This window comes from Salvia splendens, chromosome 9, assembly GCF_004379255.2.
Source record: "Salvia splendens isolate huo1 chromosome 9, SspV2, whole genome shotgun sequence".
Lineage (NCBI taxonomy): Eukaryota > Viridiplantae > Streptophyta > Magnoliopsida > Lamiales > Lamiaceae > Salvia > Salvia splendens.
In genome coordinates this window covers 2,952,161-2,970,753 of record NC_056040.1, presented here as the reverse complement: position 1 = coordinate 2,970,753, position 18,593 = coordinate 2,952,161, and the positions used below count along the sequence as shown (strand labels likewise).

The following is an 18,593-nucleotide window of genomic DNA, read 5'->3' as shown; positions in this document are numbered from 1 at the left end:
GTATTTAAATCACAAAACAATATATTCGACGTTTCGCTTATTTGGGAATAATAGGACTACTACTATTTATGTCCCTAGTTAAGTGATGTACGGAGTATTCTTTTCATGGAATTTAAGAAAGTACTAGTAAATACTCTCTCCGTCCCATAAAGATTGTCTCATTTTGATCGGACACGGATTTTAAGAAATGTAATGAAAAGTGAATTGAAAAAGTTAGTGAAATATGAGTCATACTTTTATATATTTGTTTTATAATAAAATGTGAGTAGGAATGGGTTAGTGGAATATGAGATCGATTATCAAAAATGATAAAAAGTGAAATGAGACAAATTTTGTGGAACAGACAGAAATGGAAAAATGAGACAATCTTTATGGGACGAAGGGAGTAGAGAATAAAATAAAAAGGTAGGAAAAAAAAATTAAAAAGATTGAATTTTGGCTAAAAAAGAAGAATGACATTTAATTTGGGTAGTTTAAAAGAAAATACGACTCAATTAATTCGGGATGTGGACGGTCAAGTAACAACAATCATCCTCTTCTTTTAACAATGGCAGCAACCAAAAACCAGCATCAACTAGTTATTTACTTTGGCAAAAGGGGGTGGGGCCATCTCATTTGAGCTTAGGATAAACTGAAAAATCAGCATCTCAATACCCTAAACACTAGCAATGAATCAACTGACGAATGTACGAGTAAACTCTCCTTCTGATGCACAACACTGAACTATACTTCAAATCATTAATCAAGAACAAGAATTTACCCAACTAATATTTCAATTAAATTAATATTACTACAGCCAACAGATTTTTGAGGGTTGATAATGGAGAGGGAAAAGCAACAAACTACCAAATTCAAAAAAATACTAGCAGCAAAAAAACCTCCCCTTCTCTCAAGTTCTCAACCCCCACCCTCCAATGTGGAAAATGGCCATAACCACACTACAAGGTTTATTCAAAACTTCTACACTTACTAAGAGGAGCTGATTTTGTCAAGAAAAGCTTTGATCTCATTCTCCAGCTTGGCTCTCATCTCCTGAGAGAGACTGTTGCCTGCTTTCTCCAGAGTCGACCTCATCATTTCCACGTTCTGCTTGATGGACGCGATGTCAGGCACCGCCCCAATCTTAGTGGTTCGGTTCTTGGATGCTCCCACGGCCACAGGCACAAAGGTTTGCAGCTGCGGATTAGTTTGCTTCTTCTTCATCTTTGGGGGCTCTGGCATGCTGCTGTCAAGACTGAAATTCAGGAGTGATTCTCCGAATGTGCAGCTCTTCTCCAAACTCCGAAATGCAAATCTAGCATCGGAGCTTCTCTCGTACACAATCTTGACGCTATCATCACTTAGAAACTCGAGCTCAGATTCCTTCAACAATCCAAATCTGGAAAACGTAGCTACCAACGTTTCTTTCGGAGGCACGCTTCCCTGGGCAAAGTTTAGAAGAACACTGCCACCATCCAATTCACCACCGTCACATTTATATCGCCTCTTTCTCTGTGGTTCACCCTCAGGCAGAATATGACACCCCTCGGGTGTAGCTGTTCCTAAGGGGCTCGTATCCAACACGTTACCATTCAAATCCGGGATACTTGGAGCTACTTCACAGCTAGTCTTCTCCTTTCTCTTTCGTTTCTTAGGTTCGGGCTTACCAGAAGAAAGAAAGCTACCCATCTGAAGTGAGTGCTTGATAAATGAGCTCATTGTAAGAGGTTCCGGTGCTCGGGCTGTAAAATCCCCGACTAGACATTGACGAATGCCATTCACCCTGTTATTGGATACCAGAGTGTTTTGGAAGGCTGGTGCTACATCCTTGGATGATGAATCGGAGGCAAGGTTTATGGGGTGAAGACCATTTATGGCAGGAGAGACTAATCCTTCCTTCTTCTGTTCTGGTAAAGGAGTAACTAGATTTGAAGTAGGCACTCCAAACGGTATATGATCAACGGGAGTAACTAGATTTGAAGTAGGCACTCCAACCGGTATATGATCAGGGGGGAAGCCTGGATGGATACCATTCAAATCTGGTAATATAGGAATTGAGTTTGTATCAGGTAACCCAGGAGTTGATCTGATGCTATTCTGGGGAGCTTTGCTGCTTTTGAATAAACTCGAGCAAGCCTGCTGGAAGTTAATCACCCATGAGCTATTCGGGTAAATGTTTGGAAAAGGATTTTGTACAGACTGCAAACCAGCCGGTGTGCTTTTCTCTTTCTCTTTGTTAGTCTCCATATACACGGCGTTCTCTTTTGCTAGCAGATTTTCTGTTTTGGCGGCATTTTCTAAACTGCCCGGTGCAAGGATCGCTTCTTGGTTCTCAGATTCTTTCCCAACTCGAATACCTTCCATCTGTTCCACAGAATTTGCCACTTGCACCTTCTTTTTCCTAACCCTCTTTCGAACAACATTATCTTGCACTTTCTGATTTCCATCTACGACATTCTCTACACTCTCTTTGGCGGATGCAGTGTTGGCCTTCTGTTTCTTCGATTTTTTCAACACTTTGCCTCCTTCCATTTGCTCGCCAGCTTCAAGAACTATTGCCGGCTGGTCCCCACCAGCCTTGGAGGCAATATCAGCGTCTAGAAATGCAAACATTCTGAAACTACAATAGAACCTCTCGAGCGAATCCAAATACTTAGTTCTGCTTATATAAGAACAATCACAAGCTAAAGCAGATAGTTCAGCTACCAATTCGGCTGAAGAAGCACTAATGTCGTCTGCTTTGCTGACTATATGACGTTCCTTGGAAGGTTTCTTTGTGCCTCTCTTCCGCGAATCCATGCCACTGCAACCACCCTCCGGGCCAGAGCTTGGCACCAGACCCTCTTTCTCCTGCCCCTTGATTATATCCACATATGGATAAGATAAAAATCTGCTCTTTTTCCTTTCCCGCGATTCCATGCCTTTAGCTGAGGAAGTTAATTTATCATCAGGATTCTTCCTCTTCATATACCTCCTGGTTTTACTAAGATTGCCATCGTTGGCTTCCACAGGTTTTCTACCATCTCCAAACATATCCGTACCATTTTCATCTTTCACGTCTGGCATGAGCAGCTGCAAAGGCAACTCAAAATGTCCCATGGAACGATAGAATGGTGACAAACGATTCCTCATGACCGTCAACTCAATTTTACCAGGTGCATGCATAGATCGGGCGAGATCCCTGATTTCTGCAACAAATGATGCAGGCTGGAACTGAGATAATGACCCAAAGTCAATCATGCTTGCTTTCTCCGTTGATATCAAATTTTCTTCTTTAACTGCACTGTCCTTTGGAAAGCACGGGCAAGTCATCTTTAACTGCACACGCAACCCAATCTCACAAATAGCCCTCTCAACCGAACTTAAAAAACTTCTGGAGTTATTTTGCCCCGATATCTGTTCAAAGTAATCAACAAAAGGCCTTAAGTCTGCAATGTCACACCAAACAATACTTGAATTGCCATAGTATTTAACAAGGCAGCTGCGCTTTGCCATATCATTCCTAGCCGTGGAAGGACAACATACCATACCAGGCCACCATGACTGAGTTCGGGTTTTAATCCATACTAGATCACCATTATCAAACATGCGTTCTTGTTCACCAATAATGCCTCCCCTCCCTTCAGAGTTGGATCTCAAATCTGTAACACCAGTAGAGACGGTGCCATTATCATCGGGCGAGAAATCTTGCTTGAAGTCACTCTCTCCAGACTTGCATTTCCCGGGTTGGTCCAAATCATCATCAGAAATTCCATCCAAGGGACCAAAAACTCCGACAGACAAATTCATGCTATTTCCAAAAGCTTCTATCTTTGTAGAAGAATCAGGCTCATGAGGGAGCAATACATCACCACACGTTTCCACAGGAGCCTCAATCTCCCCATTGTAAAAAGGTTCATCACAATGCAAAGTTTCACCTAATTTTCCCACAGATTCCTCAACCTTTGCACTCCGATCCTCATCAATCCCACTAAATGCCAACTCCTCGTTAAACACCGGAACATCATTATCTTGCACACCATTCCCTTGCAATGAGACCAACAGATTTTCATCGGGATAACCGTACACAGACTCTTCACTCATCCCATTATATCCAGCAACACCATCAACCCCCTCACCAAACAGTCTTGCCAACTCCACATTGCTTAATTCATTTCGACTCCCACAACCATCACCCACACACTTCTCATTTACACCACTTAACAAACCAACAAAGCTCCCACATTCACTAGAAAATATATCCTCCTGGCTAAATTTCGACTCCAACAAACCCTCTAGGGTTTCTGCCTTCTTCCCACTTTCCATTTCAAGAATGTGCCACAAAGATTACACCTTTTTCCCCATATAATCAAACACCCATCAAATTAAAAGCTGTTTCAAGAAAGAGAACTCGAGTCAAATAGTTTCCCATTTATTTTTTACTACACAAAAAGTCAAAGATCCCCAAAATTTCCATGAATATAAAACACAGAAGCACATGCAATTTTCAAGAAAATTAGGCATAACACGAATGAAGAGAAACCCACCCAATTAAACAAAATCACACCGCGGAAAGAGCTAGCAAATTAACACATACATAAATCAGAAATGGCGAAAAAAAAATGATGGAATGGCGATTAATTAAACCTGTTGAAAAAAAGTGGAGCATCTTATTTTTTCCGGTAATGGGGATGAGAGAGAGGGAGAGAGAAGCAGAAAAGTAGAGTGGGTTTCTTCTTCTGGGACTGAGAAAATTGGAATGGTAACAACAAACAATGAAGATCGACGGCAAAATAAAGAAAAATGAGAGTTAATTAAATTTAAGTACACGTGTTAATGCGTGCGTTTGATTCTATTTATACATATTTGTGCGTGTATTTATTAGGAAAGACTAGACATCATTTTCTAATTATTACTGTAATTAAATACTACTCCGTACTACTATTATTCAGTTAATTTTCCAATATTTTTTTGGTAATGTATTATTCTTCTTGAAATAAAATTCATATAAAAATATAGAATTATCTATATAAATGGTCTCTAAACTTTATTGTTTGTATGTTTGCGATTCCAGGGAAAAAATGTGGGAAATCTGGATTTTGTACTTGCACATTTCAGGTATTTATTTTTACACTTTTTTTGAACTAAAATGGTTCCAAGCCATGAGGATTTTTAATATACTTCCACATTCATAAATAACATATTAGGTACCTAAAAATAGTACTCTCACTGTTTCTTCATAGTTGAGTCTTTTTTCTATTTTGGAAAGTTTCCTCAAAGTTGAGTCATTTCTCTATATAGTAACTTTTTCTCTTTCTTACTTTACTCTTTCTTACTTTATTCACTTTCTACTTTATTCTCTCTTCTTTTTTCTCTCTCTCTTACTTTTTTATCTATTTATTTAACACACTCAACATCACTTTCTTAAACTCTGTGCCGAAAAGTTTTGCCTCAACTATAAAGAAACGGAGGGAGTACTAGTACTTAGTAAATATTGTAGTAATAGATATCCATAATATAAAATCAAAATTGTATATATACGTCTCACCTTAATATAATGCTATAAAATCATGCACTAATATATTAATAATTGGCTATTAATAATTTTTTTTGGTAAATAATCATTTTATGAGTGGATATTATAAAAATATATTTATTGGAAGGTAATTACAATTACAATTATCCGTTAAATCAATTTAACCAATTTGTGAAGTATTATAGTAATTGATTGGGATTAATAAACATAATGTTAATGTTTATTCTCAATATTTATTTTAGTTAGTGTTGTAGAACCAACTCGGAGGAGTATATTTTTGTGAATACTTTATGCGGTTATGTGGACATCTCGAAAATTGGTGCGACATCTCGTGGGTAGACACAATAAAATAAAATAAATATTGGAAACACCAATAAATATTATGTTTATTAATTACAAGTACTTGATCTTAAATAATATTTCACGCATTTGTTAAATTGATTTAACGAATAAATATAATTTAACTTAATAACCAACGAATATATGATACTCACTCATTAAAAGATTATTTACAAGAAAGATTTAATTAATAGCGTCAATTATTAAAATAGATTTGATTATTCATTATGTTAAAGATGAAAGACATATTATATGTGCATAATTTATAGTATATGTACCATTTTGATTTTCTATTACGAGTATCTATTATATGATATTTACTAGTACTATATCTTTTGGTGCCTGATTTTCTATTTTTAGAATGTGGAGATGTATCAAAATGCCCATCATAACTTGGAGCATTTTAGTTCAAAAAAATTGAAAAAGTGAAAAAAAAAATCTAAAATGTGCAAAATTCAAAGTCCAAACCGCAATTGATCATCCAACCGTAATCTTCATATTAAAAATATAATCTTCATATTAAAAATATAATCTTCCAACTGGAATGTGATCAATGGAAAACAGCCTCTATATGAGAACTATAATTTTTTATTCCAATAAATTAATTGCCTCTAAAGAGATATTAGTACTCTACTAAGCACAATCATCATATGGAGTATAATAAGAATCATATAAAATTAATACGAGATAATTCATTCATCTACAAACAATTATTCAATATCTTCAAATCACATCTATAAAACTAAGCAAAGTCTATAATCCATTTACAAGAGCTCAAGCTGAAGAATGCAACTATAATTGTAAATGATGAGCTCAGTTTGAGTTATCTGCTGCTTCAAATCGACACACACAGTCATATATATTCCCATTGATGAGCTTCGCAGCCAAACGCTGGTTCTTCACCATCGCCAGCTGCATTCATATCAAACTTTAGTAACAAATAAAAAAAGAAAAAAATTCTGGATTTTCGATTTTTTGTATATGACCTTGAGAGCGTCGCATTTGAACTTCGCGTTGAAGTTGGTATGCAGTGATCGTCCCATCCCTTCGAGAACGACCTGGTAGCGAGAAGGCACATACGTAAAATGTTTCGACTTTGGACTAGAAAAATTGTACTCCCTCCATCCCAACTTAAGAGTCCTGTTTTGCCATTTCCGTCCGTCCCAACTTAAGAGTCCTATTTAACTTTTACCATAAATGGTAAGTAGGCCCTACATTCCACCAGCTTATTCCACTCACATTTTATTATAAAAGTAATATATATATATACAAGTGGGACTCACATTCCTCTAACTTATTCAACCCACTTTTATTTACATTTCTTAAAACTCGTGCCCTAACTAATTAGGACTCTTAAGTTGGGACGGAGGGAGTAACATGTTTTGGATAAAACAGTTTATTAATTACCAGGTCAGCATCCTTGGCAGCGACGGCCAGCTCCGAGCTAACTTGTCGCAGGTCGATGCACGGGCTTCCACACCCGTTTTCCACCACCATCAACGGTACTGATGACGACCGTTCCCTAGGGCAGTCTTGGACGTTGATCATTGCATCCACGAGTAGGCCCCCTGCTTCGGCTGCTGCTCGGAGAATGTCACAGTGCTGTTGTTGAGTATACGAGTCAGTCTTCGTTCTGGAAGGAAAAGAAGTTGTGTGTGTGTGTATTAAAGGAAACGGAGACGAACCTTAGCAGCCTCGGCTACGATTTCAGGTAGCTCCATTGCTGTCACGTCGTTCAGGGCGGGAAGGGAATTCGCGACGAGCACTACCTGTAAAATGTATGATTATATCTTGAAGGGATACTAGCAATTTAAATCGCTGAGTTTGGTCAAATTATGATCAACAAAGTTCCAATTTTTCTCAATTGCCCCGTTCGTGCACAAATAATGCCTTTTGGTGATGTTCAAAACTAGGTTGTTTTATTAAAGTATTTTCTTTTCTTTTCTTATTTTAATCAAACAGTGTCGTTTGTGACAATTGAGAAAAATGAAACTTAGTGATTTAATATTTCGTTTTCACACCTTACGGGACTGATGAAAATTTGACCGAGCTTCATGATTTAAGTGGCTATTGTCCCTATCTTAAAAAGGGAGGCATTGAGAGGATAAAACTTACTTCAGTCCCTCGTCGGAGAAGTTCCCTTGCGAGTGGAAGCATTCCCAAGACGATATCAGCACCGGAATTGTCTACGAAAAGCAATGCTCTATTGTATTTGTGAGGCTTCTTTTCTGCAGAACCCAACATTCTCTCTTTGAAAATATCAAAATCATCCACCTGAATATGCATAAACCCAAAAAAATAAAATCAGAAACTTGCTGACACGAATTCATACTAACTAAAAAATAAAAAAAAATTCAGTTAGACGAACACGCCAAGGTCTTTGCATCTTGTCACGACTCATTCTATATATTTCAATAATCGTGCCCTTGTGGTAGAGATCAACGCAAGCACGGGATCCCCAGTCGAAGATGTTTGCAGCAAGTACTCCTTCGATTAAAGTAAGCAATCTCGACTCCTGAAGACAAGAAAATGCTTCTAAATTTCAGGGAGAACGAGAAAAATGACATAAATCCCTTAGCATGAAAGGTAATGTGCAAGCTCACATGCTATTTATGCTCGTACCATAACTAGTTTCTAGGTGAAATGTAATTTATGCAAAGAGAAACTATGCTAAAACTCTCGACCTTGAAGCACCGGGAAGCTATAATGTGTACCTCGTTCATACTGTCGAGTTCCATTAACAAATCTTGAAGAACTGCGAGTGATGCCTCGTTTTCCCTGTTAAAAAGATGGAGCGTAAGATAATAAGAATATGACAAGTTTCAGTCCCAAACAACTGAATTATCAATAAAAACATAATGTTTTATGTACGTAATTATGCATCTAATATTACACGAAACATAAGTCGAAGGAATTATTACCTCTGTTTAATGCTTCTGTAGGCATCATGGAAGTGAAACTCCCTCAAGCACTCTTCTCGTAGTTCCAAGAGGTTGGCGAGACCCAGCTTCCCGTATGCTGCTGGCTCCTCCATCAACCTAAAAGGCATTTAAGAGATAGTAAGATATGAAAACTCAAATGCAAAACTGACATATGCTATCAATTGTAGCATTCTGTAAGCTTGAAGTCATAGGCACTCAATTACACTTCCATTAAATTTAAATCTTTTTATAAGAAAGGCCAGAGATGTGGAGCTTAAGTAGTCAACATATCTGCACCTTGCGAGGTGAGCAGAGAATGCACGAGCAAATGCATCACCCCTTCGCTTGGCATCATCGGTACCACCTTCACTAGCCACAGCCTGCACACCCATACAAGGATGGATCACGAGGACCATAATTTCGTTATCAGCATGTCAAGAAGCCACAGACTAGAAAACGATGATTCTAATAATAGTCGGTTCATCAATGTAAGCATGCGATACTTCTTTCTAGGATTGAGAATGGACACGAAATTTAATCATATTCTAAAAATCTGAAGTACCTTATCAACAAGGTCGGGCATATGATCGGACAGCACAGTAAACCAATACCTACATGGCAGTGGACAAACATTACAAAATTGAAGGCTCGGAAACAGTATTTTAAGGAAATTTATTATGCTTATGGTATCAAAAGAGAGAAGAAAATATATGCATATATTTTGTATGGCACTTACTCGAGCTCTCCAGGATCTGAGAGGTCTATAGTGTTGGGCTCATATCTGTAAAATGAAGATACATCATGCGAGAAAGCGTAATAAGAATGCAGCGATCACGATATACGTGTAAGATAAGGAGCTTGTGTAGTTAGCTCACGTTTTTGGATCAGCCAACAAGGGAAACACCTCCAAACTTGGTACAAGATGGAGAACGCCCACGTTCAGTTTGCTAGCGTCGGGGCGTAAGCTATCACCTCTGGATGATGGAACTTCAAACCCTCCTAGGCCAGTAGTTCCTGGAGGCAACATCGGAACAGGAGCAGTGATTTCAGTTCCCTTCAGCACAAACTTCTCCATCCACGATATCTGCCACCATACGATTAGTCACATGCTAAAGTATTTGAAGTACAATTGTTACTGTAACCCCACATGATAACTGTCCACTAAATCAAATATAAATCCTGAGAATATATGCCTGTTTCTTGAGGAATCTTTCACTTTTTGGCCAAAGTATTTGAAGAAAAAGAAGTAAAGAATATATTCCAATAATTATTTATCATTTACAAGTGGAGTTAAGCAATTGACACCTTATTCTTTTTTCTTTGCTTTTAGCCATCAACATATATCCACAGGGCATTGCCATTACAACAATAGGAGAAGTGATGACGGAACTCACTAGTCAGTATATATTGTCTCACTATGCTATTGTAAAAATTTATTCACTTCGAAGGAATATTCAAACAAAAACCTATCAGAAGCATGTCTAATTGGTAATACATGTGTGTGTGTGTGTAACAGAGAGGGAGATCAGAGCAGAACTCGACAGATTTAAAAAGAAAAATGTTGGAAAGGTAATCAGACATAATACAATATTCTTTGAATAACGGAAGCCCACCTTTTCATTCAGATCTCCTAAAGGTGGACCGTGGACATTTCCTCCGATATAAGGTGCACCCATTGGGAACCTTTCTACAAACTGATGGACCAAAAGGTCGTCTAATCCATGCTTTTCATAGCTAAGAAATGCGCCTAAAGCACCGAGAAATCCTTCATGCCTCAAAAACATTGCTTGTGCTTGTCCATTAGACCTAAAGTGTGGTAACACAATAGAAGCCCAAAACATTAATAAACAAATATAGTTGTTACTCATTAGATAGCTGATCAGGAAGAGAAGAAAAATATATGTTTCTGGATAAAAATATCCCGAAAATATTACCAGAAATGGACAGCAAATGAGATTGTGTCCATGGTGTAGGCATGGCCCCTGATGAAAAATCCTCCAAAAAATATGCGCTTAAGTCCAAAACGCAATGCATTTAAGTAAGATATCTGCAAATAAGAGTAATCATATATCAGATGCAACCCCAAAGTACATAATGCTTGTAGCTGCTCCTATTTGATAGGCAACTAGTAACTGTTGATTTTCTTTGAAACCAAACTTGCCTGGCCTATGTTATACGAAATCATTCTTAAGAGGGACAGAGATATGTCTTCAGGTCTGTAGTCTTCAATCTCCTTATTTTCCGAAATAGTCTTTCCGAAACTAGAAGCAATAGTCGATGCAGAAAGACCGATCTGTGGAAATTAATGTACTGAATATATAAATCACGACTACAGAAGCAACTAACCGTAAAGAAAATTTGCCTTCAATGTAATATATGTATATAGGTCCCTAAATAAAGAGGTTTTGTAGATGGGACATTCTTCTATAGTTTTAAGTGTAAGAATATTTGTCAGTTCAAACGTTGTAAATGTTGAACCAAACTTTGTATAGGCGACGAGGTTTGCTTATGCGTGAGTATCCATACCTTGGAGTAATCCATTCCCCCGTATATATCCCCAACAAGCATATCAATAGTTCTGTTATCTCCCCGTTGGCTCAGCTCCAAGAGTTCGTCAAAACTAATTATAGGACAATAGAATAAGACTCAGCATTAGAGTGCAAAGTAGGGAGTTCAGAAAAGTAAAACATGAACCACCAGATCAAGACAACCTTTTACACTTGGTCAAAAGCTTTCCAAGACCCCAATATGTCCCACCGCCAACATTTGTTCCGCTAACACGCTCAAACACTCCATCCCCATCAACCTGTAACCCAGTAGCTTGAATTTACAGTAAATTAGTAGTAGAGCTTATATGTAATGAAACAAATCGGAGTAGATGAAATAAGATAATACCTTGATTATACTGACACCGGATCCTATGTTGACAAGAAGGTATGGAAACAAGTCATTGGAGTCAAGCTGCACAAACTCTTTCCGGCCCTCCATATGTGTGAAAGCTTCATGTCGAATTGCCTGCATAAAGCACAACAGAGTTGGGGAATCGAAAGACGGGAATGTCAGAGGTACTGAATCAAAGGCTGATAAACTCAGAACAGAAACGACATATGGAAGAGAGGAAACTGATTTACATATCAACTATTCACGATGATCAAATCAGAGGGCTAAAATAATATAAGCAAAGGATATGCAAGCACACCTTGAGCAGAAAATTTGCCCCTGAAACCAGGCAATTCATTTCATCCTCTTTCTCTATGCTTATCCCAAGCCTTTCCTTGAATAGATCAGCAAACTTGTAGGCCCCACCGCCTGTTGCCTTCACCCAATATTTTCAAGTTAATGGGCATAGGAATTTTCGTCATGCATAGTATCAACTTTTATAAGTTCTCCTCATAAAAATAAGCCACGATTTTAATATGTGAACATACTCTACAGAACAGATAACGTAGTTAATGAAAATCAGCCTTTTTTTGAGTTCACAAAAGTTCATCCATGGCAAGGGAGCAGAATTAATCACACATCACCAAGGTAAATGCAGTTTGGAAGTTTATATGAAAACAATGAAGTAATAAGTTACAGTTCAACAAAGCCGTTTATCTAATTCTGCTCATATATGGAGAGTCGTGGTCAGCCTCAAGTGGAGTACAAAAGTAAAGATACTAGAGAGATTTATTTCCTCATATTTCAACCTAGCATACACAGTATACCATATTTTCTACTAAGACAACACCTTTAACAAACTAGCTTCTCATCACAGTAGGGAAACTCCTGCTAGTCCATAAAGAAATACCTTAATTACAGTGTTCTCAGTGTTCGGACCCTCGATTTGCCAACTACGTGAATCCATTCCTGTGAGCAAACATCAGAACTCAAAATCTACATGGAAATTTGCAAAAATAACACTTCCAAATCTTCATGAGATAAGTTAGAGAACATACCACCACGATGGAGCTGCTTAGAGTAGATGAAATCCAAGCACTCGTTGATTTTAGCAGTCTCAAATTTCACAAAGTGCAGCCTCCCACCAAGAATTGGGAAGCTCCTTCTATTGAAATTGGTGATACCCAGTCTTGCCTTGATTATCCTTCTGCTCCTGTCATTGACTGGTTGGTTCTCGTGTCTTGAGAAATACACCAACTTAATGAGAGATCCTGCCGATGTCATTTAGATTCCGACTTAATAACGACAACTATAACTGTAATGTAACATGCAACTTAATGTCAAGACAACAGAATGTAATTTAACATTGTATCCTCAAAATCGAGTGACGTGATAGTTTCTCAAATCAGCTACTGAAACACCATTGTGAAACCAACTACATTCCCTAAGTGAATTTGGAGAATCTTCGAGGAATTTGAACTAACTTCGTAGCAATGTATAGAATCTTTAGAAAACAACTATCGGTTGAAATACAGTACCTATCGTCCACATTGCAATCACACATGTTTGAAGGTAATAGAGATGGATACACACAAAGCTACAACTAGAAAACCAAACCATTCTCAATTTAGACATTAGAGACACTGTAATTTAGCACACAGAACACACACTATGAAGGCTCACAAATGTACACACACAGCAATCTTCTCCCAACAGCTAAAACCAACAAGCACATAAAGAGCTACCTCCAATATCCAAAGCCAAATGTGAGATATCATCAGACTGATTAGGCAGCAGAATGGTGGGATCCTTCTCCTCGAAATTCCCCTGTATTGCAGCTCCACTGAGGTCCAGCTGCGGCCGCGACGACGACCGGTGGATTGAATTTCCGGCCATCGGAGCCATATCCTTCTCCTCTTTCCCTAGAACAGTGCTGCCTCTATCCTTTCCTGTATCCAAATTGAGTTTGGATTTGCCATCAGCAACAAGCTTATCAATATTTAAATTGCCGTTAATCCCAATGTTGAGTTCTTGGTGGTTCTCTCTCTCTCCTAAACTATCCATTGTATTTACTCCAACGCCACTTCCTTCCTAACCCTCAGCTGTTTCCTTCTAACTCAAGTCAAAAGGTCCAATCCCTTTTGATTAGGTCCGTTGTCCTACATTCAAAGTCCATAAATGGATAAATAAAATATTGCCAGTTGCAAGATTTGCAATTAAATTAAAAAATCTAATGGCCATTCAAGATAACGCAAAACCCATAAGCCCCAATGAACAGATTTTCCAAATTGTCAAAAAAAAACAAAAAAAAACGCAATCTTTTGCTAAAAAATTGAAAATTTGCGGCTTTTACTGGTGAGGAATTATAGTGGGACACTAGTGGGCGGCGGAGTGAAGGCAATAATGCAATTCACAATAAAAAAAACCTACGAACTAGTCGTTTTCCAAGGGAAACAAATACAATTTGTGAGGATGGAGGCTTTAATTGATCATAGAAGCATAAAAATCCGAGCTTTTTAAAAGTAGAGCCACGCCAGTTGAAATTCAGAAAGTAAAGGAAGTTTGAAAATTTACAGAATGATCAATTTGCCGATGGTGAAAAAAATGGAAGGATTCAAGAAAGTGGGCTCAGACAAGTTGCTGTCAGCACACAGCAGTTGGTTGTGACAAGGTAGGATTTTTTTTACTTGGTTTGGCGCATTAATTACTTTGCTTTAAAGATACAGACTTTGTCGAGCAGATTATGGGAATGAAAGGATGACGAACTTTATTTATAAAGTTAATTTGTCCGCTTTTAATAAAAAAATAATTAATTTTATAAAGATACTTTATGTTTTGACTAATATCTAATGTTATCGTTGGTATATTTATTTTATTTTAATAATGAAGTTTACGGATTTTCATTTACTGATTTATTTGCGAATAAGAATTAGAGAAAAGTAAAAATTGCTTAAACATACTAGTAGTATAAGATTTGTTGCATTGTTCAAATAGATAAGATTTGTTCTTTTAAATTAAAAAATCAAATCTTTTGGTAATCTTGATAGATACAAAAAATCAAATCTTTTGGTAATCTTGATAGAATGTCTACAGACAAAATACAAAAAAATAAAATTAGTAAAAATAATATCCTATTATGCCAAAAAAATTAGTATGTCTCTAATCATTATTCAATAAAAGTATATTCTTGATAATTGTTAATGTATATAAGACCTAGGCACTTTCTTCGCAATAGATTATTGATATCTAAAAATTGTAACAAACCGGTTTAACACGCTTTAATTTCTAGGCAAATGGAAGGTACTATCCGATAAAAGATGGCCAGATTTTGTGTATGAATTCCACTAGGCACTAACCTTGGAGAATCATTAAGTCAAAGAAAAAAATATGCTACTCCTAGTTTTGTCTCAACTCAAACGCAAGAACTTGTGTTTACCATTTTGTAATGGTTCTTGATTGACAAAAATCTCAGAAAGTTAGCAAAATGCAATCTTTTGAAAAGGGGTATTAAGGATAATGTATTAGTGCCATCAGCTTTTTGTGTTTTCACTGATGATCCGTCTTTGATGGTCACTCTAGAGAGTGCTAGCTGCTTCTAGAAGCATCGGAGATCGATCTAAACTGTGTGCATATATCATATACACGTGAATGAAATACAAGACTGAAACACGTATTAGTAAGATACTACTTCATTATCCATTGCTTCCAATTTTACTGAAACACATATTAGTAAGATACTTCGTTATCCATTGCTTCCAATTTTCAAACAATGGAAGCAATGGATGATTTCCAACATTTGAGAAAGGAGAAAAACCAGAAGCCCCAGAGAGGTCTGAACAAGATGAGATTTTAATACAGTATGCATTGAATATATGTATGAATCCTTACATCAGACGACAATTAACATAAGCCAACACGTATCTGTTTGTAGGTTGTGATAGATAGGTACAGACAACCATTATTCCAGCATATATATTGTAAGCATATAGTATCCTCAAGCAGGAAGAGGCACCTCGAGAGGTGATTTTGAATGCTTTGCCTCGTAATCTTTCACGGCCGCCTTTATTGCATCCTCTGCGAGCATGCTGCAGTGGAGTTTCACTGGAGGCAGAGAGAGATGTTTGGCGATTTCCCTGCAATTCCATTGAAAACCAAAATGAAGTATGCAAACAAGGCAATATATGTGTTTGATAAATTGTTTGTTTGTGAGGAAAGGTATGTACGCAAGTACAACTTACGTATTCTTAATTGACACGACTTCTTCCATTGGTTTGCCTTTCACCCACTCTGTGGCTGAAAATGGAAATGTAAAACATCATCTTAGCAATAGCAGCAGGTTGCTAACAAGAAATGTCACCACAAGCAACTGGAATCAAATGAATTGGGGTCGACTACGATGAAACGATAAAAGACCAAACATTCAAAACCAAAAAGATCATTAGCTCATCTGATCTATCTCTGTAAGAACTCAGACGAATATGTTCGGAGTTCCACAATCAAACATCTAATTTGTTGAAAACACTAACCAAATTGGAGCAGGAAACAGGTAGGCTTGATGACAATAGGCTATTATCCACACAAAATGGCAAGGAGAAGTCCATTGCAAGCAGTTCATCTCATGATGAGCATTTAGCTAAGATACTAAACATAGTCAGACTAATACTATAGGAAAATCAAAATGAACCATGCTTTAAAATGTGAACTTCTCATAGATTATGAATGCTAGCTTTAACAATTGACCACTGTCTCTTAAGCAAATGAAATCAGATGAACTGGTGAAATGATAAAAGACCAAACATTAATCACCAACACAATCCTTGGCTCATATAATCTCTGTATATGGAAAAACCTCCACAAAGAACTCAGCAGATAAAGTTCAGACTTCCGAAATCAAACATCTTAGTTGGTGCAAACACAAACCAAAATGGAAAGGGAAACAGGTAGACTTGATGATAATGTGCCATTATCCATAGAAAATGGCAGGGAGAAATCCATTGCAAGCAATAGAAAATGGCAGGGAGAAATCTCATGATTTGTATTTAGCTAAGATTCTAAACATAGTCACACTAATACAATAGAAGCCCTAGCTTTAAAATGTGAAAATGTGAAAATGTGAACTTCTCATAGATAAACTGTGAAAATCATTTAGGAATACTAGCTTTAACAGTGAATCAAATCAAGCTTGAAGATATCAAAGCCCTAAATCCACACAACATTCAGCACCAAAACAACCTATTTCTACAAATAATACAGCAATCAAATCTCAAAATTCAGGTCAGTGACAACCTTCAGACGAAATCACACCAAATTCACCCATATCAAAAGGGGGAAAAACAACACAGAAGAAATTGAAGCTGTTAAGCAACGAAATTACTAATTTAAACCAGCGTACCAACAGAGGAGGACGCGATGGCCGAGCCACAGCCGAAGGTCTTAAAGCAAGCATCGACGATCTTCCCGCTCTCCTGATCGACCTTGATCTGCAGCTTCATCACGTCGCCGCACGCCGGAGCTCCAACTAGCCCAGTTCCGACGTCGGAATCGTTTTTATCGAAGGTTCCGACGTTGCGCGGGTTTTCGTAGTGGTCCACCACCCTCTCGTGGTACAACCTCGGCGGCGGCCCCGCCGGAGACAGCTGCCGGCCGATAATCCGGCTCGTTACTTGCCTCAACATTGGGCGATTGATTGAGAAAAGGATTCCAAGTTGAGATTTTTATCGGAAATTGGGAACTTTGGAGTTTTTTCTACATTTTGAGGGAATCGGATTCGTTTTTATAGTTATCGAGAGTCGGCTGATAAGTTACGTGCTTCTCATGGAACTATTTCATCAATAATAATAATAATAATAATAATAATAATAATAATAATAATATTTACAACCTAATTATTAATACAAACATTAATTTTCAGTTTTTATTAAGATAATATAAGTTGTAGCTCATAGACTATTACTACTACAACAACTACTAGTGCTACTATAACTTTGTTGTTATTGGAAACAGTTTATGATTTACTAAAATTATTGACTTTTAGTTTTTATTTGAATTATAGACTATTTTTCAACTAAATCAAAATTGTTAAATAGCCATTTCATATGGTTTAAGAAATGTAAATGAAACTAGGACTGACAAAATATACCGAAATACCACACTTACCGTACCGAAAATACCGAATTTTCGGTATACCGCACTTTTCGGTACGGTATGATACCTTATTGACAGATTTAGGTACGGAAAATGTATGAATTTTGTATATACCGCATTTTACCGCAATTAAGGTATATACCGTAATTTGCGGTATATACCGTTAATAATTATATATATTTAACAAATTTATTATTTATAATATTATATATTTTCAAATTCTTAAATCATTGATAAATGACCCTGCGTTTTTATTAAATAAATACTCTAAAATGAATAATGGCTTATTTTTCCTTCCGAGATTTGAGTTTCAACAAATACAATAGATCATTAATATTTATTACTATTTGATTTAAATTTAGTTAGCATTATCCCTTTGGAAGTTATATGAATTTTGAATGTCATGAACTATGTTTGATTGTGATGGAATTTTATCATTTTGGACATTTTCTAGATTATTTTAAATGTTATTTTTAATATTTTATATATCAAACAGATAAGACTTGCGGTATATCGCGGTATACCGCATCACGGTACCGTATACCGAAATGTCGGTAAGGTAAAGGTTTTCATATTTTGATATACCGACTTTTCAGTATACCGAAAAAATCAGCACGGTACGGTATCGTGTTTTCTCATATCGTATTTTTCGGTACGGTATGCGGTATGTCCATTTCGGTACGGTATACCGTACCATGCCCGCCCTAAATGAGACTAAATGAAATCAAATTGTACTAATTTAGGATTTAATCCAATTGTCGCCCTATGTAATGTTATATAGTAATTTAATTTAATTACCTCTTGTCGGGTCTATT

The 18,593-nt window shown here is 37.1% G+C and overlaps 3 protein-coding genes across 4 annotated transcripts; all 3 read right to left on the bottom strand.

Annotated features, from left to right (window-relative positions):
* Nucleotides 1-755: 755 nt before the first annotated feature.
* On the bottom strand, nt 756-4,780 carry LOC121748891 (serine/threonine-protein kinase ATM-like). The gene is made up of 2 exons (XM_042143447.1): nt 4,606-4,780; nt 756-4,350 (listed from the first exon to the last, which is right to left on the bottom strand). Exon 2 carries the CDS (start codon nt 4,282-4,284, stop codon nt 970-972), a length of 3,315 nt encoding a protein of 1,104 aa, XP_041999381.1. The 5' UTR covers nt 4,285-4,350; nt 4,606-4,780; the 3' UTR covers nt 756-969.
* Nucleotides 4,781-6,484: 1,704 nt separating this feature from the next.
* LOC121748470 (pantothenate kinase 2-like) lies at nt 6,485-14,358 on the bottom strand. Of its 2 annotated transcripts, none has more exons than XM_042142849.1 (23): nt 14,209-14,358; nt 13,380-13,793; nt 12,693-12,905; nt 12,545-12,603; nt 11,954-12,070; nt 11,650-11,769; nt 11,466-11,560; nt 11,281-11,374; nt 10,916-11,047; nt 10,689-10,801; nt 10,368-10,560; nt 9,630-9,838; nt 9,491-9,535; nt 9,317-9,365; nt 9,052-9,134; nt 8,755-8,871; nt 8,548-8,611; nt 8,202-8,348; nt 7,949-8,107; nt 7,519-7,602; nt 7,241-7,435; nt 6,820-6,891; nt 6,485-6,745 (listed from the first exon to the last, which is right to left on the bottom strand). In XM_042142849.1, exons 2-23 carry the CDS (start codon nt 13,696-13,698, stop codon nt 6,647-6,649), a joined length of 2,778 nt encoding a protein of 925 aa, XP_041998783.1. In that variant the 5' UTR covers nt 13,699-13,793; nt 14,209-14,358; the 3' UTR covers nt 6,485-6,646. The 2 variants fall into 2 exon arrangements, with proteins under 2 accessions (XP_041998783.1, XP_041998784.1); XM_042142850.1 differs by lacking the exon at nt 14,209-14,358 and adding an exon at nt 14,096-14,114.
* A 1,118-nt stretch (nt 14,359-15,476) lies between these two features.
* Nucleotides 15,477-17,385, bottom strand: LOC121748964 (iron-sulfur cluster assembly protein 1-like). The gene is made up of 3 exons (XM_042143559.1): nt 17,027-17,385; nt 15,873-15,927; nt 15,477-15,767 (listed from the first exon to the last, which is right to left on the bottom strand). Exons 1-3 carry the CDS (start codon nt 17,307-17,309, stop codon nt 15,629-15,631), a joined length of 477 nt encoding a protein of 158 aa, XP_041999493.1. The 5' UTR covers nt 17,310-17,385; the 3' UTR covers nt 15,477-15,628.
* Nucleotides 17,386-18,593: the final 1,208 nt, after the last annotated feature.